This window comes from Lemur catta, chromosome 12 (genome assembly GCF_020740605.2).
Source record: "Lemur catta isolate mLemCat1 chromosome 12, mLemCat1.pri, whole genome shotgun sequence".
Taxonomy (NCBI): Eukaryota; Metazoa; Chordata; class Mammalia; order Primates; family Lemuridae; genus Lemur; species Lemur catta.
In genome coordinates, this window is record NC_059139.1 from 52,184,068 (window position 1) to 52,208,518 (window position 24,451).

At 40.0% G+C, this 24,451-nt stretch overlaps 1 protein-coding gene across 1 annotated transcript in view; it reads left to right on the forward strand.

Annotated features, from left to right (window-relative positions):
• RASGRF2 (Ras protein specific guanine nucleotide releasing factor 2) overlaps positions 1–24,451 on the forward strand; it is a 217,034-nt gene that overhangs the window by 58,344 nt on the left and 134,239 nt on the right. The window contains exons 3-5 of the mRNA XM_045565878.1: positions 2,184–2,290; positions 20,666–20,813; positions 23,167–23,256. Of these exons, the coding sequence (XP_045421834.1) occupies positions 2,184–2,290; positions 20,666–20,813; positions 23,167–23,256 (345 nt within the window). The remainder of the gene's footprint in view (positions 1–2,183; positions 2,291–20,665; positions 20,814–23,166; positions 23,257–24,451) is intronic.

Below are 24,451 nucleotides of genomic sequence, written 5' to 3' on the forward strand. Positions count from 1 at the left end.
ATTTTTCTTACTCAGAGGTGTAGTGGCATTCATCCATGGGAAAAAAATACTGGTATGGTTTAATTTTTTTACATTAAAATTTTGGTTATTTTTGGAAATTATCCTGGTTTCTGGTGGATTTGGGGCAGAGTTTTTCTAATCTCTGTTACTACAGAGGTGGTAACCCTTCAGTGTCCTGGTGTTATGCATGGGTCTTAGCTCCAACTTGGCTCCTTGCATAGACCCAAGACCCTATGTCCCAACCCCCCTTGGATGTTAGAACTCCATCTTCTAGCTACTAGGGGCCGAGGATGTTACCCTTTGGTTCCCATGTTTTTTTCTATGGCCTTGCCTTTCACCTTTGTTTCTAGCACCCAGGGATTCATTCTTTTTCCCCCACTTATGTTCAGCTATGTATGTTTGGCCTGTTTCAAAGTTTTCCCTCAGCTTGGTCTGCTACTTTGCCCTAGATTGGTTCACAGTGGCCAGGAAATTGGAGAGGACAGGAACTAAGGAGCTAGGAAATAAAATGTGGTAGAGATGAGCATCTCCTCTGGAAGTACTATTAGTTTTTCTGGCTCTAACAGTTTGTTTTAAAGCATTTTAAAACTCTATTGGCTAGAGCAGATCTTCAGATGTCCCATCCCTGTTCAATAGAACTTACAAATTTCAGAGATTGTACTAATCATCCTGATCTGCTGGTTATATTGTTATTCACGAATGTTGGTGAAGCCCCATGCATCTTTAACTCACATTTATAATTTTGTCTAATTCAAAGCAGACACTAAATCAAATATACATGTGTATTTCTGTGTATTTTACATGAAAATTTTCCACATTTTAACTTGGATTATTCCAAGATTTTTTTTTAAACAAAACTTCTATTTTATAATTGTGGTCCAAGGACTCTGCTTATTGTTGCAGGATTCCCCATGTCACGTCTTTGCTGCAACATGGAGTGGTTTAGTGGCCCACTGTGTGTTTGAAAGTCTGAGTTTTGGTTATATGATTACCTCTGTTCTGAAATCCTCATGATAACCTTGAGAAATCATTTACAAATTTTTATCTTTATATTAACAATATAAAATTGACCCTTTTTTGGTGCACAATTTTATGAATTTAAACACATTTGGATTTGTGCAACCTTCATAATCAGGATGTGTGACTGTTCTGTGACAGCCCAAACTCTCTCATGCTATCCCTTTATAGTTACACACTTCTGCCCCCAGGCCATGGAAACCACTGATCTGTTCTCTGCCACTATTTCAAGAATGTCATACAAAAGGAATCATACAGTATGTAACCTCTTTATACCAACTTCTTTATTTAACATGGTGCTTTTGAGAGGCATCCAAGTTGTTGAGTTCATGAAGAGTTTGTTCATTTTTATTGCTGAGTAGTATTCCATTGTTTGGGTGTACCACCAGCTATCCACTCTCCTACTAAAGGATATTTGGGTTGTTCTCATTTTTTGGTGATTACAAATAAAGCTCATATGAGAGAAATTGTTTTACTCCTGATAAATTTGGTCTTTTCCCTTCTTGAGCCCAATTCCTTTTAGCAAATAATAACTTAGATTATACCTGTACCCCAAGAAATTCTGATCATGTCTTAGCCCCCAGAATGGCAATTAGGCTTCCTTTCCCATGTCAAGTATAATCCGTTGTAAGTGACCCTCTGGAATATTGTGGTGAATGGAATTGCAAGGCTACCTGTGGGAAAATGTGCATAAGCAATTGGTGGCATCTGCTAATGTTGCAAGAGAGGCACATGGCAGCAATTGGACTGCGTAATTATAGGCATATTGTTTCTTGGAATGGAGAATAGATAAAGAACAGAAAATATAATGGAATTAGCCAGTGCAGTGGTGTAGACTTGTGTGTCCCTACAGCTCTCTATCAGAAAATATCATGTTGACTTTATCTGCATAGCCAAATTTGTACAGTGTTCTTTTTTGTACTTGTATAAAAAATGTATTACAATAAGGTTATGGATTCACTCCTACTGAGGGGTGTTAAGATTCAGTCTATGGTATCTTCTAGGTGCAAAGTCATTGCCAACTGGACCAGGAGTGATACTGCATTTTGAAATATAATTTACATACTGCTGATGAATTTCACAAATATATACCCTTTGTAGGCAAATATTATGCTGTTATGCTTGAAAAATAAAACTAAACTTTTTGTGTTTGTTTTTCTTTACAGTATTACTTTACTGTTCTTTTTGGCCACGAAGGTCAGAAACCACTGGAGCTGCGCTGTGAGGAGGAGCAGGACGGTAAAGAGTGGATGGAGGCCATTCACCAGGCCAGGTAAGGGCTCAAGCCTTCCTGGGTGATGCTTGATTGTCTGGGTCTTGCATTGGGGTTGTCACTGCTGGTGGTAGTTTTGGAAGAACTTTCAATTCTAAGATGGGTTTACCCTTCGTACCTCCTCCTTAGAAATGTGTGTGATGATTATTTAAGCTTTCTGTGGCTATATTCCAGCTAAAGATTAAAGGTAATAGATATAATAATAATAGTAAGTAGTAATAGTAGTAGTCAATTTGTGGATTTCCTCCTATGTGCCAGGCACTATTTTAGGTGCTTCTTAATTAAGGAATTTATTAAATATATTGACTTATCCTCTCCACAATCTGCAACAGGGGTATTATCATTACCCCTTCTTCTACAGATAAGGAAACTGAGGCCTGGAAAGTTAGTTTGCTTGCCTGGGGTCACACATCTTGCAAGTGGCAGAGCTGGGATATGGACGCAGACGAGTCCACATTTGTCAACCTTGTCCTGTGCAGCCTGGTTATCGAGATGGGTGATGACAGCCTCTATGTAGGGAAATAGAAGTGTGGTTTCACTTCCTCCTAAGAAATATCAGGAAGGTGGAAAGGCGTGTACAAGGTCTTAAATGGGAATGAGAAATCTGAAAGAGTGCAAGGTAGACCCCTTGCACTTATATTTTTCCTATTCATTTCCTACATCTGGTCCATTTTTCTTCCCACGGCTGGCTCCCGTGCTCACTGCTTTTCACCTGTCCACTCCCTTAATCCAGGCTGTCGCTGCTCAACTTCCTGCTCCCTTGACCTGCTCATCTCCCCGTGTCTCAGGGCAAAACTCTGGCTTTGGCACGTTTTCTTTCTCTTCACCAGACAAGCCTTCCGTTCTCCTATCTGTCCGTTCCTCTTTCTGGCGCCCCTCCCTAAGATGAACCCCTAGGAGTCAGCCCTCACCGGCCCCCTCTCCAAGTTGCTGCAGCACTTACATTCCGCACTGCCCATGGGCTACTTAGCAATTCAGGGTATTTTTTTACGGACTTCATGTGTGAGATTTCTGTTGCCTGAGCAGGACTGATGCACCTTGAGAATGGGGCGGGGAATTGGGTCGCAGTGGTTTCTGCAGGATGCACATTGCTGATTATGCAGTGGGTGAGCAGGAACTGTTTCCAGTTTGATTATAATAAGAATGAGGCATTTGTTCTGAGTTTAGGCTGTTCTTTGAACCCTTGAAACTTTTTCTCCCAGAGCCTCCCCTCCTCTCTCCTCTCCCCTCCGCACTCTCTTCAGGTACTTTTGGTTGACCACCTTCTCTGACAGGCAATGTGCTCAGTGCATTAAAACATATTTATCTTTTTTTATTCTTCACAACAATCCAGTAGGGTGTTATTAACCCCATTTTACAGATGAGAAAGCAAAAATTCATGATGGTTAAACAGCTTGGCCAAGTTGTAGCACCGAGCTGTGAAGCTGCAGAGCTGGGATTCGAACCCAGGTCAGTGGGAACCCAAAACCTTTAAGCAGTGTTCCCTATTGTACTTCTCTTCGTTACCTTCTCTTTTTCTCTTCAGTCTTTTCTTGTATTTCTTTTTCTCTTCCTCTATTCCAAGATGAAAGTGGATTAATGGGAGGTCAGGGTTGAGAGTAGAAGAGGTTATCTGCAAAATATTTCCGTTTCTTTTCTTTCTCCAGGAGGCGTGGGGCTGGCAACCAAATGCTGTTCTCCCCACACACTGGGCGCAGCCTGCCTCAGACATAATGGTCCGGGCACATCATTCAGCCGCCTTTGCTCTGGGTACTCTCTGTCTGAAGGTTTTGCTTCACACTTAGGACTAATGCAGAATGACTTGCTGTAGGAAGAAAGTCAGGTCTTCAAAGGTGAAAGAAGCATCAAGTTGGCAAGGTAGAGCCCTTAGGTCATTTCCAGTCACAATCTTTGTGGCCACTTCTATCCCTTTATACCTGGGAGTTGAAATGAAGTACATCATTTAAAACATGCCTGTTACATACAGAGTGGAATAACAGACATAGGAGACTCAAAAAGGTGGGAGGGTGGCAGGGGGCTGAGGGATGAAAGATTACTTATTGGGTACATTGTACACTATTCAGGTGATGGTACACTAAAAGCCCAGATTTCAACACTATCCAATATATCTATGTAACAAAACTGCACTTGTACTCTCTAAATCTATAAAAATAAAAATAAAAAATAAAAAGAAACCCACCAAAAACCCCACATGCTTGCTTGCCCATCTTTTTTTCATTCCAGAAGAGCAATTACCATCCATAGCCTGAACATTTTTGTAGTTGCCAAACAAATATCTTGGTGAACCAAACACAAATAATGTCAATTACTTTAAAGATGATTAGATTTCAAGTAACGGATCTTTTTTCTATCCCGTGAAAACATTTTGTCATATATATGGAAGTGGATCAGTAATTATTTGGTCGTGTTTGACATATGATCAAAACCAGGGCGTGTGTGATTTTGCCAGGAGACAGATTTTAGAAATCACTTAAGTGGTTTGGATGATAGAATGGTGAAAATTCTCTTCTCTTTTGGATTTGAAGATTTGGCTAACAATTGATCGTTTTTCTTGATGTCCTGAATTTTTGGCCTATTAGGTTTGCTTTTCCTTTGACTGGAGGCCTGGAATTGGGTTCTTTGATGACTTCTTTTACTGACTGCTTTATACCTGAGTTCTTATATTTGACTTTTTGCATGGACATGCTACTTAAATTTTTGTTTTCTAAATCAGGGAAGGCAATAACTTTTTCATTTAAGTTTTATTAAGTCGAGTTTTTGGTGTAAACTTGGATCTGTGAAATTCACCCTGATTTTGTTTATGCAAGAGCCAGAAAGTTAATGACGCTGATTCAGACAAAGAATTGATCGTCTATTTTTGCTTGGCATTGTGCTAATAAAACACAATTAATTAGTTGTGGTTGGTTGACTAAACATTTCACCCTCGGAGGACAGTCTGATGGCATTAATTTGGTACTGCTGCCTTTTTAATATAAAAGTTTTAAATTCTTAATAATTAATAGGTTTATTGATCCCTCTTTTAAAAAGTTTGAATTTTTGATTAACTGATGAGTTAGCATGAGACTAGTTCTTTTCTGAGCTACAAATCCTCCTGCAGTTACTACTTAGAAACAAAGTTTGCTCAGAACCGCCTCTCTTGGTCACTGCTGTTTTCCTGGGACGGTTTTTCAATAGCAGCCTGGGTGTGCTGTGAAATTCACATGGCTGTTGTTGGCTTTCTAACTCACAGCAGAATCTAATTGCCCCCGTTTGCCTTCTGAAGATCTTTGGGTCATTTTCTAGCATGTCCAGTTGCATGTTTTTTCTTTTAGATGTGGCCCAGAAAAAAATCATTTTGGAATTAACATTCTTCATTTTGAGGTTTTGACCTGGTCCAGGAAGCTTGCTGTAATGTTTTGCATATCACTGGCCAAAATTACATTTCTAGAACACTGGCACATTTAGGATATCATCGCATCACATGTTCTGGCACCAATTCAGGGGAAGCTGCTACTAAGACTCAGTCTTGTTTTTGTCTGGATGAGTTGAGGCCAGAGCATTTTAAAAGCAGTTAAGTCTATGCTTATTTCATAAATGGTTTGCTACATGAGTATGGAGCTCTGGAAATTATCAGTAACCTGGCATCTTTTCTTTGTTTTCTTGGTCATATCTGTCCACATTAGTTGATTTAGTTGTAGACATCAGGACAATCAAAAACACTGACCTGGTTGATTGTGGGTCCTCAGGGCTTATTGCCTGAAAAGACATCTGTGAAGTGTTTCACCTGCTGGAACACCAACCAAGCAACGTCTCCACAGTTAGAAGACAGTCACAGCCTGGAAGAGGATCCATGTGAACATCTTCCAAGGCTTCTCCCATCCTGGCTTAAGCCTCATGCCCCCAGGACCTGGACTATGACAGCCAGGAGGAGAGGGGGAGGGTATTCCAGAGCATAGGGGACAGACTTTGTGACTACCTGGATATGGACAGTATTAGACCAGCGTGGCATCCACCACATCTCTTAGGCCCCCAGCTTGGATGATGTCATCACTGGGAGAAGAAATGACGGATGAAGGCAGGCTTGTGGGGCGAAGGTGGTGAGCACTGACCAGGAAGGGTTCTGCAGGAAACTGGAAGAGTAGGATCAATTGCTGGGAAGGGATGCCGGGCACTGTGAGATACTGAAGTGATCTTCCTTGCCCCTTGGCATGGAGGGTACAAGGGAATGAGTGTCCAGGGGTGACTAGAGAAGTAAGGTGTGTCCTGAGGAGAGAGCTGGTGTGGGTTTCTATAAAGGTGGAGGTTGGCGAAGGTTTGTGAAAACTTGGAGATGTTGAGAATATCGTGCCTAGTACAGAGCACTATCAAGTGCATGTAGCTTTGCTCACCCTGCAAATGTGTGGCTTACACGTTCCATGTTTGAGATTGTCCCACTGCCTTTGGCCTGTTTCCAGTATCTCCAACTGAGACTCTGCTCAAACTCCCACCTCAATTCTCTTTCCCTCCCTCAGTGTGTGTCTCATGCAGGTAGATCTTAGGTGTTCCTCTAAGGGCAGGGCATGCAAAGGGGAGAAGGAATGGGACATGTGCTTCCATGCCATACAGCCACGTGAGATGGAGTTGGGCAAGGGCTTGACCTGACCCTTTCTTTCACCCTGTCAGTCCCCAACTAGATGAGCAGAGAGACTTAATCCTCTAGTGAAATCTTTCAATTAAGCCTTATTCTCTTTTCCAGTGAAGAAAACTCTAATCCAGCCTCTTGGGCCTGCTTTTATCTGGAGTCCTTTTGATTACCTGTGCCTGAGACAGCTGTTGTTCATTCTCTCTCTTTCCCCTCAACACACACACACATACATACACACACACACAAACACACACACACAACACAGTAACTGCATCAGACACCAGACACCTAATGCTTGTAACCTCACTCTTTTTCCTTAGATAGAGGCTTAGATAGTATAAAAATCTGTACAACACTAAAGGCCGCCAGGTGTATCATCCCCATAGAATCAGCCCTTTGTAGATTATGCATGGAGAAATCCCTCACAAATCAGAAAAGAATGATCACATAGAAGAGCTGAAAATGTTTTGTGTGTCACAGCAAAACCACAGGACTAGAAAATCAGAAATGGGCAGTGATGGTATCCCCCGAAGCAATCCCAAAGCCACATTTTGCATTCTCCTTGTAACAGTAAGACTGTCACTACTTTAAAGCTGAAAACATGGATTTTGTTCATTTGAGATATTATATTTTTTTACTAAGAACTTCTCTGTCAGGGCTTTGCCTCCAGATTTGCCACGATGAAAGAGAATTCAACATTTTCTTTTCCCTTAGAGCCTCCAAAGTGCGACATGAGAGAGAATGTTTGTGAACTGTGAAAGATTGCACTGGATTTGATGGTTAAAACTGATTTTCTATAGGGAAAAGTTGGGCTTGAATTTTCAGTCTTTGTTAGTACTTTTTCCTGTCAGTTGCCTTTCCTACTCCTCACAGTGTTTTTCCGTCCAGTGATCATCTTGCACTGTAAACGTCTGGCGACACGGCGGTGCTTCCGTGTGTGCTCACCGAGCACATCTCACCTGCAGGAGGGAGCCGTCCTTATGAGTCCGTGCCCGCCCCAGGAGAACCGTCTCTGGTTCAAGGCAAATCTCTACCTCGAGCCTTCTCTCTCTGGCTTCTTGCTCCATTAGTTATCCCATTTCTCTCCTGTATTTCCAGTCTATTTTCTCCTCGTCCCTCAGCGTTTTCCCTGTATTGTTTGGATCTCCTAAAAATCTCTTCTGTCTTAAAGCAAAAATGAAAACATTTCCTCAGTGCTAATGCGTGTCTCTCCTCTTGCACCTGCAGCCAGGCTTCTTGAAGACATGGTTTGGTGGTTCTCCCTCGGTATGCAGATGGTGCCTGCTCACTCTTTTCAGCTCAGTCATGGGTTTTGTCCCTACTCCACTGAATCTGTTGTCACCTAGGTCAACAAAGACTTGCCAAAGCTTTCCTTTCCTTATGTAACTTCAACTTTCTGTTTATAATTTAATACTCACTTTTGAATTTTACAAGTAATACATAAAAGTAAGCTCTCAGAAAAAAAAAAGAAAATTCAGGCAATGCAAAAGTAGAAGTTATAGTTCCCACTCACATCTCCCACCCCCAATTCTCCTACTTTTTGTTGATCTCTTCTTGTCCTGTTTCACTGTTCCTCATGTTCTGTCCTTTTCTCCAACGTGGCTGCTTGTGTAGGGCTTCGCTTTTGCTCCTCCTGTCTCCTCACCTGGCGTCCACTCCCAAGACTTAAGCCATGTAGATAGACCCACCCTTTCTCAATGTTTTCTCTCTGCTGAACACCATGCCAAGTGCACAATGTACCTCTTTTATTTAATCATTGGGACAGCTCACAAAGTAGGTGGCACTGTCCCCACCGAATCTGAGTCTTAAAGAGAGGAAATAACCTCCCAAGGGTCAACAATCCAGTAAAAGCTGGAATTCAGGTCCAGGTCAGGTTAACTCCACAGCATATGCCCTTAACCACCAAGATGTATGTTGCCTGCATTATATGTGGAAATCCACCAATATGTATTTTTCTATATGAAGCTATGATATATATCATCTCCCTGAGGTGCTCAGAGTTACTTAAGACTCAGCAAGTCCAAACCCACATAATTTTTTAGTTTTCTCTAAGCAGCTTTGTGTACCTGTCCTTCTGTCCAGGGAATAGTCTCCCGTACCCTCAGCCACTCAAGGCAGCAGGATGTCATCCTGCCCCCACCTCCCTGCTCACATCAGTCAGTTGCCGGTGTGGGTTCTGCCTCGAATGTGGCCGGTCTCCCTTCCTCTCCGTGTCCGCGGCAGTGTCCTGGTTCAGGCCGTAGATGCCGACTGCCTGGACAGTTGCTCAGCTGCCTCACCTGCGTCTCGTCCAAGTCTGCTTCCTTCTGATGCATCCTCCACACGTTACCAGGGTGCCCTTTCTAAAAAGAACATCTGATCTGCTGAAAGAATTCCAGGGTTCCTTATTGCTTTTAGTTATTATATTCAGTTCACTTCTTATTGTGAAAATTTTAAACATATGCAGGGGAAGAGAGAGTCCTCCATGTTGCTTTAAGAAAAGAAAATATTCACTCATTTCACTGATATTTATTACTTCCCTATTCAGTGCTAGGCTCTGCCCTGAGGTCGGGGGCACAGTGAGCCAGGCCAAGCAAGGCCCTCCATGCACTCCTCGTGCCACCCCTGCCCTTGTGTCCCGGGCTCCAGCTGGAGCAACCACATGCAGGAATTTTAATGTGCTGGGATGTTGCGTCCAGTCTGACTCACACCAATGCATCTTGGTACAGTCAGTCGTCTGCATCATCTACCCTGATCCTCTTCCTCTGCTGGAAGGAAGGCCCGACCATTCCCTTCTTTGGGGCCCCACTGTACCTTCTTATTTCTCTCAAAGCACCTGGGAGATTATTGCACTGATTTGTTTATATGTCTGTGTCTCTCTGTCAGCCTAAATTCCTTCAAAGCAAATTGTGTACTACTCATCCTTTGTTCCCTGTCCCTGGCACAGTGCCAAATTGCTTTTCAGAAATGTATGTACCAATTTAATCTCCCTCCACTAGGGCAGGAGAAAGCTGAAATCATTGAAAAAAAAATCTTTATTGTGTCGACAGGTGAAACATAATATCTTGGTGTGATGAGCATTTCCTTGATTATTGGTGACATTGACCATTTTTTGCTATTATTAATATTTGTATTTCCCATAGAAATTATCATCTCATGTCCTTTCACCATTTTTTTATTAGTGTTTTTCTATCAGTTTTTTAATGAGCTTCTTGTGTGATTAAAATGTTATTTGTATTTTATATTTGTTCAAATCGACTTGAGTCATTTTTTGTCTTATAATTATATCTATGGGATTTTTTGGACATGAGAGTTTTTGAATTATAATACAATCAAAATATATTGTGGAGGAAAGATGTTCCATTACTTTTTTAAAAAATTTATTTTTTTGAATCAAGATATACTTTACATACCATAAATTCATCACTTAAAATTGTGTAATTTAGTGTTTTCCTAGTATAGTCACAAGGTTGTGCAACCATCATCACTAATTTCAGACCATTTTTAGCACTACAAAGAAACTTCATATGCATTAGCAGTCACTCCCTATTCCCCACCGCCCATAGCTCTAGCCAACTACTAATCTACTTTCTGGGTCTATGGATTCATCCATTCTGGACGTTCCACATAAATGGAATCATACAAGCCTTTTGTGTGTGGCTTCTTTCATGTAGCATAATGTTTTTAAGGTTCATCTGTGTAGTGGCGTGTATCAGTACTTCATTCCTTTTTATGGCTGAATTATATTCCATTGGGTATACCACATTTTGTTTATACACTTCTCAGCTGATGGCCATCTGGGTTGTTTCCATTTTTTGCTCTTATCATAATGCTGCCATGAACATTTGTGTACAAGTTTTTATGTGAACATAGTTTTCAGTTTTCTTGGGTATATGGCTAGGGATGGAATGGCTAATTCATATGGTAACTCTACGGTCAACTTTTTGAGGAACTGCCAAACTGTTTTCCATAGTAACTGCACCATTTTACATTCCCATGGGCAATGTATGAGGATTGCAATTTCTTCACATCCTCACCAACAGTATTTTCCATTGCTTTTTTTGCTTAGAGTCCTTGTAGTAGAAATTAAATATAAGAATTCATAAATCCTTTTAATCCATTCTGGTTTAATTGGTATAATTATATAGGTACTCTTGCTAAAGAATTTTTTGTGATCTTAAAGAAAATTCTATCAGTATCTATTGATGTTAATTTGAAAGAAATCAAAGTCTCAGTGTTAGGAAAGAACCATTAATATCTACTGTGATATAAAACATTTTCCTCAGTTTTGTAGTGTATTACTACAGGCATGGTGGCTCACGCCTGTAATCCCAGCACTCTGGGAGGCCAAAGTGGGAGGAATGCTTGAGGTCAGAAGTTTGAGACCAGCCTGAGAAAGAGTGAGACCCCATCTCTGCTAAAAATAGAAAAATTAGCTGGTTGTGGTGGCATGCACCTGTAGGCTCAGCTACTTGGGAGGCTGAAGCAGGAGGATTGCTTGAGCCCAGGAGGTTGAGGTTGCTGTGAGCTAGGCTGACACCACGGCACTCTAGCCTATATATTTTCACTCTAGAAGCATTCCTTAAAATTTCTTTGTCCCAAAGAAATAATTTTACCATTAATGACTTTCTGTTATATTTCTTTGTAGCAATATTTTGCCTGATTTTGTATTTAATTGTGATTTAGAAAGGATTATTGACAACTTTCCACACATCCCAAAGTTAATCAGATGTTCAAGTAATAAACTGTAACCATGAACCGGAAAGAAGGAGCGATGTTTAGAAGAAGGGGTTTTAGTCTTTAAGTTTTGTGCCTCTTTTTGATCTCTCTAAGCTGAGATGCTTGAGTGCCCATCCATTGTAAAAGGGCAGCTTAGAAAGGAAGAGCCTGTCAGTAGAGAGAGATTGGTGGAGGTGATAGTGTTAGGACCTCGTGTTAATGTGATACCTAAGAAATATTGATTAGCCAGTGGAGCAGAGATATTGCCATGAGAGAATTTGAGACCCAGAAACAGCGCGTGGTATTAACAGTAATGCTGAAGTGGATGTGCATAAAGCTGAAAGCCAGGGAGGCAGGGTTTGCTCAGGTAAGGCCTGAGCAAATATTGCTTAGATGGAACTGGACTGCTGTCATTCTGATTCAAACACATCATGATTCTCACGACGGGAGGAATGCTGATTCTAAACAGTTTTCTCAATAAAATTAACCATAACTCTGGAGTTAGTTGGAGTTTTTCTTTAGTGACCTGTCATATGAATTTTCATCTTGGGTTTTGATGAAATTCACTTCATAAATATATCTTCCATCAAAATAAGTGGGATGCGGTAGGGGGGGGTAAGGGCAATATATGTAACCTAAACTTTTGTACTCCCACAATATGCTAAAATAAGAATAAAAAATAAAGTAAAATAAAATGCACACAAAACATAAAAAAAAATAAGTGGGATGAGATTCTGGCCCATTTAACATCATCTTGCTTAGCTAATACAATTTTTGCCCTTCTATAAAAATAATTAGGGACTATAATGTCACACCATACTTCTTCTCTGGACTTTTCAGGATTTTATTTGAATGTTCTCTTTCTTCTGGAGAGGTGGTGGTTTGGATTTTTAAAAAAAATGTATTTATTTAGGATGGATATGTAATTATTATACATACTTATGGGGCACAAGTGATGTTTCAATACATGTATAAATTATATAATGATCAAATCAGGGTGATTAGCATATCCATCACCTTAAACACTTATCATTTTTTTTGTGATGAGGACATTTAAAAACCTCTCTTGTAGCTATTTTGAAATATTTGGTACATGATTAACTCATAAATATTACACACCAATATTTTATTCTCACATATATCCCAATCTTGCTATCTGTTGGTATTCAACAGTTTAATTTTGAGTTTTGTTTTTATCATGTTGATTTATGTGTTCTTTGGCAGTGAGAAACTTTTTTTTGGTGGGAATTGAACTAAAAGCCAAAAATTAATAAAAAACAAATGGAAATAATAAGTAGATTAGGCAAAAGTTCTTAAATGTGAGCACTATCTAGTAAATGGAAAATTTAATCAAACAAAACGTGTATTGTAAATATAGTAGAATAGAAATACTAGTGCTCTGAAAAATATTGAAGGGAAGCCATACATGTATGTTTAGTTGATTTAATGCAATCCTGGAGTAGACATCCATTTGCTAGTGGGATATATAAAGAAAGCTTTGCCATACAAAGTTGAGGGGATACTCTGGTAAGAGCAGAGTAAGAATAGTTACCTAGGGAGCCCCAAAGAAATAAATGGAATGACCTGAAAATTACTATGCAGAGAAAAATAAACCATGCAAAATAAATCATGATAGATGACTTATTTCATTTGACAACTTTTCATTTGAATGACTTTTCTGTGCCAGGTCCCATGCCAGGTGCTAAACTAGCCTTTAATATTTTTTCCTGCATTATTGCAATAGCCTCCAACTGTTCCCCCTTCTCCCCTTATGCTCCAACCCTCAACCTCTCCTCTGTCTTTTCTTATCACAATAGCCAGTGTGATACTGTTAATAAAAAGTCAAACCTTGGCCTACCCTTGATCAAAGCTTGCATCTCATGGGGGAGGGGGACCTGAGACTTTGTATTGCTCTACATGCCTTAGAATCCTGTTCCCTCTTCTGACCCTCCCTTACTCCCCTTCAGGAAACCTGCCACTTTGTCATTTCTCAGGCAGGCCAGGCCTGCTCCCACCACTGAGCTTTTGCACTTGCTGGTTCCTCTGCCTGGAATGCCCTTCCACCAGCCAGGCCCATGGCCCCCGCTTCCATTATTTCTCTAGTACTATCTTCTCCCTCTCACATCCTGGTTAAAATTGGACCCCCCTACCCACTACTTCTGATTTCACTCCCATCTTTTTTCCTCTACAGTACAAATCACCAGATGACATACTGCATATTTTTCTTATTAATTTTATTGTCTTTCTTTCCCCTCTATTATATAAGCTTCTGGAGGGCACACATTTTTTTTACTACTTTGTTTACTCCTGTGCCTAGTGCTTTGAACAGTTCCTGAATACATAACATTCAGTAAATACTTATTGACTCAAAGAATTAATTTGGATTCATAGCAACATGTGAAGAAGGAAATCAACATTACTTATAGCTATCACCAGTATTTTGTATATTTTTTCTCTCCCACTTAATGTTACAGAAATGTTGGAAAATATAGAAAAGCACAAAAGAAGTAACTCAAGAAGTAATTAAAAATCATCCTTAATTGTTCCAGAGAAAGCTCCCTTTTATGTTTTGCTGTATCTCTCTCACTTGGAGTGCCTACCTTTCTCTCTCTTTCTCTTCCCTTCTCCTGCCCCCTCCTATCTGTGTACATACATGATTTTCTCCCTGTGCGTGTGAACACAGACCTTGATTTCTTCTTTTTTTCTGTTCCTTTATCAATAGGTGTGGGTGTGCCCCGTTATGTTATAACTACTCTTTAAAAACATAATTTTAAATGCCTTGTTATCATTCCATTATGTAGATATATTATTGTTTAACTACTTCTATATTATATATGTGTATTTTTAGATTGTCTCAATTTTCTTATGTTTGTTTTAATGAGTGAACATCTTGTTCCTTTGTAAATCCCTGTGCAGGTCTCTGATTATTTTTCTTGGGTTATTTAGTAGAAGTGAAATTACTAAGACAAAGAATATGACCTTTTTAACCTGCCTAGATATATGTTGTGATATTGTCTTCTAGACTGGCTCACTCCCGTGGCACTAGGTGAGAATATTTACTTACCATACGTTTGCTAGTCCTGAGTATTATTCTTTCTAAAAACCTTAACCAATTTCGATAAATAATTTATACTTCTTTGATTAAGAAGTGCCTTTTTCCTGTATTTATTGGTCATTCATTTATTATGTTCTATGAAGCCCTTTTATCTTTTTCTTGACTTGCTAATTGTAGCTGGTGTTGTTGGCTCTCTACTAAAAAGATAAAAAAATTGAACACCCTTATAATACCTCTTATGTCCCCTGACTTTTGACCCCTCTATTTTTAAGGCAAAAGATTTATACGATCTGAAGAGAAACCAGAGTATGCTGACCCCTCTATTTTTATTACTTACATTTTTTGGCTCTTATATTAGTTGATTTTATGTCCTAAAATAATATAATTAAACCTCTATTGATTTATCAACTCTAGACAGTATGTATTGACTCTCTGCTAAGAAAGATAAGTAAATTAACATATTGAATGTGTTATTACTGTTTTTTTCTCTCTTCTCACCCTCAGGTTTTATTACTTTCATTATTATTTATTCTCACTTTATAAGCTTTTAAACATTTATATTCTATTCTCTAAATTCAATTAAGTCTCTGTATATTGCTATAGGTTGATTCTGAAGATTAAAGAAACATCTTCTACATTCATAGACCTTAAATAAAAAGAAAAAAGGAAATAAAAACCACTAAAGGGCATTTACATAGTGATTATAACAAATGTCATGTATCAAATATCAAGATTGGTGTTTGGTCCCACAAAGAATGAATTATAATCTTATGCAATTGGCTATTTGAAGGAGAATCTGCATATGTTGACTTGTAGTTTCTTTCTAGCTTCATTTATTTCATTTGTCTTGTTTTCTTTCATTCCATGTCATTTAGGAGCACTTTCCTAAACAAAGTTCCTAATAAGAGAGCTGGAGTCTGAGAGAGTCTTTGCTTTCTGTTTTGTTTGGTTGGAAAACTCCTTATAATTTTTTCTTGTGGTAAGTGTGAGTAGACTAGTCAACCTTGTCTGTCTTATCCTGGCACTTGGTTAGTGACTGGTTGTCTGGGTATAGGAATTGAGGTTCAAAATATTTTCCCTACAATCCTCTATTATCACCAAGAATCCTGAGTTAATGATCAGAAGTGTGATGTCAGCATGATTCTAACTTCCTTTAGATACCTGTTCTTTCTCTTTGGAAGCTTTTATAATTTTCTCTATCCTAAGAACTCTGATATTTTACCAGGGTGTATCAGGGTATGAAATGTTTTCATTTATCCTGTCTGATATTTGGATTATTCTTTCTATTTGAACTGTGCCATGTTAAGTTCAGGGAAGGTTTCTTCCATTCCTTCCTTGTTTTCTCCCTATTGCAATCTACCTTTTTTTCCCTTGTGGAACTCCCAAAAAACACATATTAGACTTCTTGGATCTGTGCTCCATATTGCTTAATTTTTCTTTCATATTTCCAGTCTCTTTATGTTTTTGTCCAGCACTCTTTATTTTATCTCTTGAACCACCCAGCTTAGTTTTTAGCCATGTCTGGTTCATTGGTTAGTGCATCCATTTACCTGTAAAATATTAGTAATTATTTTTTGTTTCCAGGAACGCTTCTTCTTATCTGATTACTCCTTTTCCATGGCAGCCTCTTTTTGCTTTACGGCTCTGATATCCTTCCTTATCTCTCTGAAGGTACTAAATCTCTGTTGCCTGAATTAGCCTTGTTTCCTCTAGTGTCTTTTCTATTTGTTCATTTGGGGCTGCTTAGCATTTTTAAAACAAAAAACAATTTATTATACACCATTGCTGTGGGTCAGGAATCCAGGCAATCCAGGCATAGCTTAGTTGGGTGCCTCTGCCCAAAGGTGTCTCATAAGCCTACAATCAAGGTGTTGGCCAGGTCTGTATTCTCATCTGAAGGCCCAATTGGGGAAGGATCTGCATCCAGGTTCACTCATGATGTTTGACTAGATTCATTTTCTTGTCAGTTGTTGGCTTGAGCTCACTTCCTAGCTGGCTACTGGCCAGAGGCCTCCCTCAGTTTCTACTTTTCATGGGCCTCTCTGCAGAGCAGCTCACAATCCGGCAGCTGGCTTGCCTCAAAGCAAACCAGCAAGACAGCAAGAGAAGGCAGGTAAGGTGGAAGCCAGAGCCTTCTTGTAAACTCATCTTGGGAGTGCCACCCCAGCACTTTTGCCATAGTTTATTCCTTATAAATGAGTTGCTTAGGTCCACCTCACACTCAAGGGGAAGGGACGACATAAGGCTGTGAGTGCCAGAAGGCAGAGGTCATTGGGGGACATCTTAGATGCTGCCTACTGTGGGGGACTTTTGGGGAGAGGGCATGGTTTTCTCAAGTGTCCACTGTTCCTTGTTTCTAAATGAAGGGATTTGTGGGATATTCTAGATAGCTGGTCTGGGTTCACTCTGTGAATGTAACTGCAGGGTCGTGTAACATGTGGTTTTCAGGTGTGTGGGCAGACAGCAGGAAGGCAGGCTGGGGATCCCCCCTGGGATAATTCCACACCCTTCCACCACATGGTTGGAACCTGCTACCTGTTACTAGCCACTAGAATATGGCAAATGTCATGGGATAGCCAGTCCCTTAATTAGATTACATTATATGGCAAAGGAAAGGAGATTTTGAAGATGTAATCGTAGAACTAAATCAGTTAATTTTGCGTTAGTCAAAAAGGAGATTATCTTGGATGGGCCTGAATTAATCAGATGAAAGACCTTCATGAGGAGGTCAGAGATGCTCTTCTCTTGGCCTTGAAGAAGCAAGCTGCCATGAGTTCCAGAGCTGCAAGGAAATGAATTTTTCCAACAGCTTGAATGAACTTGGAAGACGATTCTTCCCCAGTCAAGCTCCAAGATAAGGGTGCACCTTGGCTGACATCTTGATTATAGCTTTGTGAGAACCTGAGCTAAGGATCTAGCTAAGCTGAGCCTGGACTCCTGACCCACAGAAACTATGAGATAATAAATATGTGTTGTTTTAAGCCACTAAATTTGGTGGTAATTCATTACACGATCGAAAATTAATACAGTGTATTTCACTCTTAGGCTCTCTCTTTTTTTTTTTTTTTGAGACAGAGTGTCACTTTGTTGCCCTGGCTAGAGTGAGTGCCATGGCGTCAGCCTAGCTCACAGCAACCTCAAACTCCTGGGTTTAAGCGATCCTACTGCCTCAGCCTCCTCAGTAGCTGGGACTACAGACATGCGCCACCATCCTGGCTAATTTTTTCTATATGTATTTTAGTTGGCCAGATAATTTCTTTCTATTTTTAGTAGAGACTGAGTCTCGCTCTTGCTCAGGGTGGTCTCGAACTCCTGACCTCGAGCAATCCACCCGCCTCGGCCTCCCAGAGTGCTAAGATTACAGGCGTGAGCCACTGCGCCCGGCCTCTTAGGCTCTCTTAATGGCTTTCCTTTCCTGGTTCTTCTGTGTGTCTATAGTGGATGTCTGGAGTAAATCCATCACTGTTCTCTCTCAGATTCCAGCTCCCTCAGTAGGAACCTTCTTTAGGAAGGTGCTCCCCTTTTCTACAGAGAGCAGACCTTGGACAGGGACCTGGGGGCACGTCACTGCTGCCAGCTGTGCCTTTTATTTCTTTGTTTTGGTGGGGAGCTGTGAAGAGGAGGAGCTTAACTTCCAGATGTTCTGAAGGCACTTGTTTGATGAAGGGTTGTAGTAACCACCCTTGCCTGCTCCCATGCTGTGTATCTGTTCATTCTGAGCTTGGAGCTTCTCTGGCCACTGTTGGTGAGAACCATGCTTATGCAAGGTGTATCTGCGGTTTCCACTACTCTAATTTTCCCACCCAGCTAATTCTGCTTGCTTGTTTTTTCTCTTCATGGAATTTCATAAAACGTCTGGTCTGTTGACGGCATATTTTCCTGTTTTCATAATGCTGTTATGGTTTCATTCTTTAAACAGAAAACAATTTTCCTAGCATTTCAGTGGGACCTTGGAAGTGAAGGGGGGCAGACATCAATAATGAATCTGCATGAGCTCAGCCTTACATCCTGAGCTAGACTTGCCTTTTTCTTTTTTTTAAAGAGAGAGTAAAATACTGCTTTGCTACCTAATGCTGATCTAATCTGTTTATAATCAATTTGGCATATTTCTCATCAAGTTGATGAGAAAGCACAGAAATTTTTATCATAACAATTATTTTTCTCATGCTTTATTATTATTTTCTCCCTCTAAAGTTCCCCAAAGCATACTTCTATGAAGACTCTCGTCTCTTTTTTTTCTTCTTTTCCTCTCCTCCCACTTATACTTACATAGCCTTTCTTTCTATTCTCTTAGGGTATTTTCTCAGAACAAGTGACTTAGAAATATTTGCTGACACTATGTTCTTTTCTAACAGTAATAGTATGCATGATGTAGGTGCTGAGGATGTTGAGATAATTGAACTAAAATTGTGATTTTAGAATTTTCTTAAGACTGTTTTAGTTCTGAGTAACACAAACCTGTTTCAAACTAATTATTAGAAGGAAACTGCAGTATCTCACTGGACCCCAGGGTAAAATTGTCTTCAGATGTCATTAGAGTCTAGAACCAGGAAGTAGAAAGCTTACAGAAACCCAGGTAGCCTTTATCTTACTGTCTCAGACTTTCTATCTCTCCTGTCTCTGCTTTTCTGGACATCTGCTTATTCTTTTCTCTCTGAGCAGACTCACTTTGACTGTTTTGGCGTGGATGTGGCCAAATATGGCTGCCCCACGATGGCAGCCTAAATGTTCTTTCATACTGTTGCAGTTCAAGCAAACAGGGCAGAAATACAATCCCAGATTCTGAGGGAAAGAATCTATTTGGTTTAGCTTGGGCCAGTTATCTTTTTTTAGCCTGGTTTAACGTGGTCATGAGGGCAGGTTTTGTGGTGTAAACATGACTGCCATGGCCCAAGTTCTCAAAGAGGAGGCAAGTTAGAAGATCGGACAGCTGTCTCAAAACATTTCTGCTACAACATTCTTGTATGCTGCTATTTCTCATCAGAGAGATGACTTCACTTGTGGTTTAAGAATGTGGGCTTGGGGTCAGACAGACCTTAATTTGAATCCCAGTCTGCCACCTACTAGCTGTGTGAGCTGAAGTCATACTTCACCTCTGTGAGGATCAGATTCTTTCTCTGTGCAATTGGGATTGCAAATCCTGAGTTCTGGGGTTGGTGGGATGATGAGATGAGATAATGTATGGTACCTCCCATGCACTCAATAAATAGTGACTATTATTAATTATTACTACTATCATACCATTTGGGAAAGATGATATGACTGGAGGAATGTGCATTTTACCACCCTGAATAATAATGCAAGAGGATCTGGAGGCAAAATTCCAGATGCCATAGAATTACATAATCAGTAAAAACCTAAGAGTGAGTTTTGTCTCTAGCATATTTGGCCAAAAAGAAAAAAAAAAAAAATGGGTACAGTTTAGGCTGCTGGAGTTAGGGTCCAAAGAATCTAAACTTATTTCTAGAATGGAATTTTTGCTTCTGTTGGCTTTGGAAATAGAAGAATCAATGGTCTTGCAATCCTAAAGAGAGCCAAACAGGGCTGATGGTCACTAGTGCAGTCATAATAGCTCTTTCTAGCCAGTGCCTGCTCTAATGGTCACTGCATTCATTCTGCTTGGTGGCAGGTCTATTTTGAATGGCTAATACCTTACTCGGTGAAATATTTTGAATATCATCCATGGAAACCATATGTCATCAATTCAAAAGGCCTCAGTTTCTTTGTTAAAGGAGATTCCCTACTTTTTTTTTTTAAAAACAATTAAGATTCTCTTGCACTTTTCTCACTTATATGACAAAATTGTGGGTGGCCGTCACCATTAAATGAACTTTTAGTAAAGGATATGTAAAATCATAATGGTTCAAATTCTGTATCGTTTAAGGATACCAAATGTAAGCTGAAAGTTAATCTTTCTGTAAAGTAGAGATGGCTTTTTAAAAAATGTAGTGTATGCTGTTCTATATGGAACTATAGTAGCACAGTATCTCAATGACTAACTGTGTCATTTTCTCTCAAGTTATGCAGATATTTTGATTGAGAGGGAAGTGTTAATGCAGAAGTACATTCATCTAGTTCAGATCGTAGAGACAGAAAAAATTGCAGCTAACCAGCTCCGACATCAACTTGAAGATCAAGACACAGAAATCGAAAGGCTTAAATCAGAGGTATTTCCCAGTCGATAGGTTCCTTCTCATTGTTTCTCGTTTTCTGTCATCTCATGATTGCCTCAGGCCTGTTCAGGGCAAATTCTAATCCCAGGCTGAGTTCCTCATCATCAACACCTACCTGGTTGGGCTGCGGACCTGGCCATGAGTCTAATGTCTGCATTAGGATTAGGTAAAAGTGATATAGGATCATAGCAGCATAATGTGGGTTTTTTTTTTTACTTGCTTGTTTGGGTTTTTTAGGATATTTGTGTTCCTGGTGTCCTTATTAGATCAGAAATTGTAGAATTGACTATAACATTTAACTGTTTTTGCATGGATTCTTATAGTAATGATAATTATGCATTTGTTATAGATTCAGTTAAAGTCCCAAATGACAACTAATGAAAGACTGGAAGTGATGAATTCAGAAGTACTTTAACTTTTTTTAGATTGAAAGAGTCCAACCTTCTCCCCTCCAGAATTTTGAAAAGAATGTTTGAGTTAAACTCTAAGACATTTGTTAGGGTGCCTTTTTTTCCTGAAGTTGGAATTTTTGCCTGCCCTCTCCCCTGCCTCCCAACCGAGTATGAACTTCTCAGGCTCTGACCCCCAGATGGTCGGGCTGATGCCAAGGGACAGCAGAAGGTTGTCGTGGAGTCCATGACCACAGCAGTGTGCCTGGATCCTCCCCGTCTCCCAGGTCTTGGTCTCTATAAGAGAATCCTGAGCTTACCTTTCCTGCTGTCCTGCCATTTCTCATGGGAAGTGAGCATAACTGAAGACGGGAAGAGGAATGTAGGAATGAGATTTTTTTCTGGCCAGACGTGCGTTAGTATCTTCTTAGAGTCAAAAAAAGGAATAGGACAGACAGAATGAAATGTACTACTAATCATATCCTCACTGACAGGAACAGTTCAGGCTCCTCAGCCTTGGCAACTCTCTTGTCACTGTCATCAGACAATATATTCCTTTTCATTTCTTCACACCTTCCTCTCAGACACACCCTGTGAGTCCTATGTGGGGTTTTCACCTCCTGCTCCCTGTGGACATCACCTCCGATACACAGAGCCTGGGTACGAGCTGATTCCCACTGGGATGTGGCAGCTTCTCTGAGGATGACAAGCTGCAGACTGTGTTCAGCATATCATTAGAGTCGTTAATTTCCCGATTGGACCCTGATATCTGATATAGTGAAAACAACAACAGAAAACTTAACAAACCTGCATTTTAAAAGACTATATCAGGCACTAGAATTTAAAACAAAATTATTGTGTTCTTTCTTTGCCACTGTAAGCTAGAGCAGATGCTTGTCTGCTAAGCGAAAGAGGTTGGTATTTATTCCATGAAAGAAACTTGGTACCAAGCGATGCTCCTCCATCTTTATTTATGTGTGTTTATCTGTCTTCACTACGTTCTATTTTAGTCTGAATAGAGACTGCAGCTAAAAACTGTCAGTAGCAGGTATGTCTTCTGTGGTTGCTTGACAGGAGCCATAATTTATTTCCTACTCCTTTTATTTTCTCACTTCCTTGCTAGAAAATGGCAGGGGGTGTATTTGGTATTGGGGACCAAATATAAAGACAGGTCAGAGGGGGCAATTACAATCTCTTAACTTCTTAAGTGTTTGCTTGTTAGTAAATCTGTATAGGGTCCTATGCTTGTCAGGGCCTGTAGTTGAGTGGTAGTCTAGTGCATTTTATTGCTATGTGTAGTCTTGCCAGGGCCTGTAGTTGAGTGGTAGTCTAGTGCATTTTATTGCTATGTGTAGTCTTGCCCCTGACAGGTGATAGAACTGAGCTGGAGATGTGAAGAAATCCCAGGTAGTTGCAATCCTTTTTACTTTTTCTGATGCATCCTCTTGGCCAGCTTGGACCAACCCCCAGGCTCTGAAATTCTTTTGGCAGTGGCCATGTTCCCTGGGAGGTCTGTGAGTTTGCTGTACCATGTGCACTTGGAAGGCCACAGGTCGATGATGGGAAGCAAGAGCTTTGAGCTGAGTGTCACTGCCTTTGGAGACCACAGGGCATTATGGACAGCCACCTTCAGGCCGGTGGTCGACATGTCCTGAGGAGGCCTTGACCTGGCCACCGTGGCAGTCAGGCTGAGTTTTGGGCTCACATTCCTCCTAATCCAGATCCCAGCACCCACTTTCCATGGTCACTTCTCATAAGCTCTTCTGTTAGTAACACCAGGCTTGGGGGAAAGTGCACGTTTCCCCTGCCTCAGCACTAAAGCAAGAGAGAATGTGTAAAAAGTGGATGTTTCCTGAGGATCTCAGTGGGGGACCACCTTTGTAGACAGAACTTCCTGTGTGTTATAGCTTTAATCCAATATTTCCCAAATCATGAAATGGACCAATTTTGTGTTATAGATTATCGCTCTTAATAAAACCAAAGAACGAATGCGACCTTACCAAAGCAATCAAGAAGATGAGGATCCAGACATCAAGAAGATTAAAAAGGTAGGGCACTGGAGGTTCCCAGCTTGCGGGAGCGTGGCGACCAGATGTCTGTTCTGCGGTGATGTGTGTGCCACCCTGCCCCTGGGCTGGGAGCAGCCTCGGTGTTTCTGTGCTAATGGCTCCCGGATGTGACCTTCAGCGGCTACTCTGGAGAATTTCAGCTTGAGATGTCGTTCCAGTCTCTGGGAAGGATGCTAAAACTGAACATGTAGACAATAGTGTTCTCCAGTTGAGTTAATTAAATGCTGTCGAAACTCTTGATTTTGTGCTGCTTTCATATTTTGGGGGAATATTTTTTAAATTACATTTCAAAAATATTTCTTTTAGCTTTAGTCTTTTGCGCTATTTAGGAAAGATTATTTTGGACATGTGAGAAGATTGAATAAATCAGCACATCCGCTCAGATTTCTATTTTATTATTGTTGTTTCTTATACAATATCACACAATCAGCGGATCTTTCCATCTTACTGTCGGTTATAATTGCACAGCTTTTACATGAACCAGACACCGGCTCTCACGCTAGCCCACTGTGTTTTGATTTGTATCATCTAGGTTTTGACTCCATGATCTCAATTATCCTGTGTAAAGCACTTACTTGGCTTTGTTAATATTATGTAAAAAGCTTCACATTTAAGCAATTTTTCCTGGATGTACATCTTCAAATCTGTATTTCTTCTTAATTTTTTCTTATTCTTGTTTTTCTATGCTAATAATTATTCCCCCTTCACTGTAACAAAACTTTAACTAAATATTGCTCAGAATTTGAAATAGAAATGATTCTTGGGACTAAGTTGAATGTTTTCAGTTGTCAAGAAATAAAAAAGTAAAATGACACCATTTCATTTCTTAGAATTTAAAAATGTTTACTTGAATCTGGTTTCTGTTACTGTGTTGCAAGATTAATTCTATTGCCTTTCTTTTAATAGTATGCAGTTGCATGTTAACAAAAATATTAATAAAATCCAATTTTCAGTTCTGTGGTAGAAACTGGTCTATTAGTGAAAAAGTGAACCAGTTACTGTTCAACAGGCAACCACTGCCCAAGTACATAGAAAAGCTTTATTTAGCACAAAATTCACTTAAGTTGATTTTTAAAAATACTTCTGTTAAATGAAAGAATACTACCTTCCTTTCGTAATAGAAATAATTTTTAAACCTATTTTTGAACTTATTAAATAGAGTTTGAAGTCAACT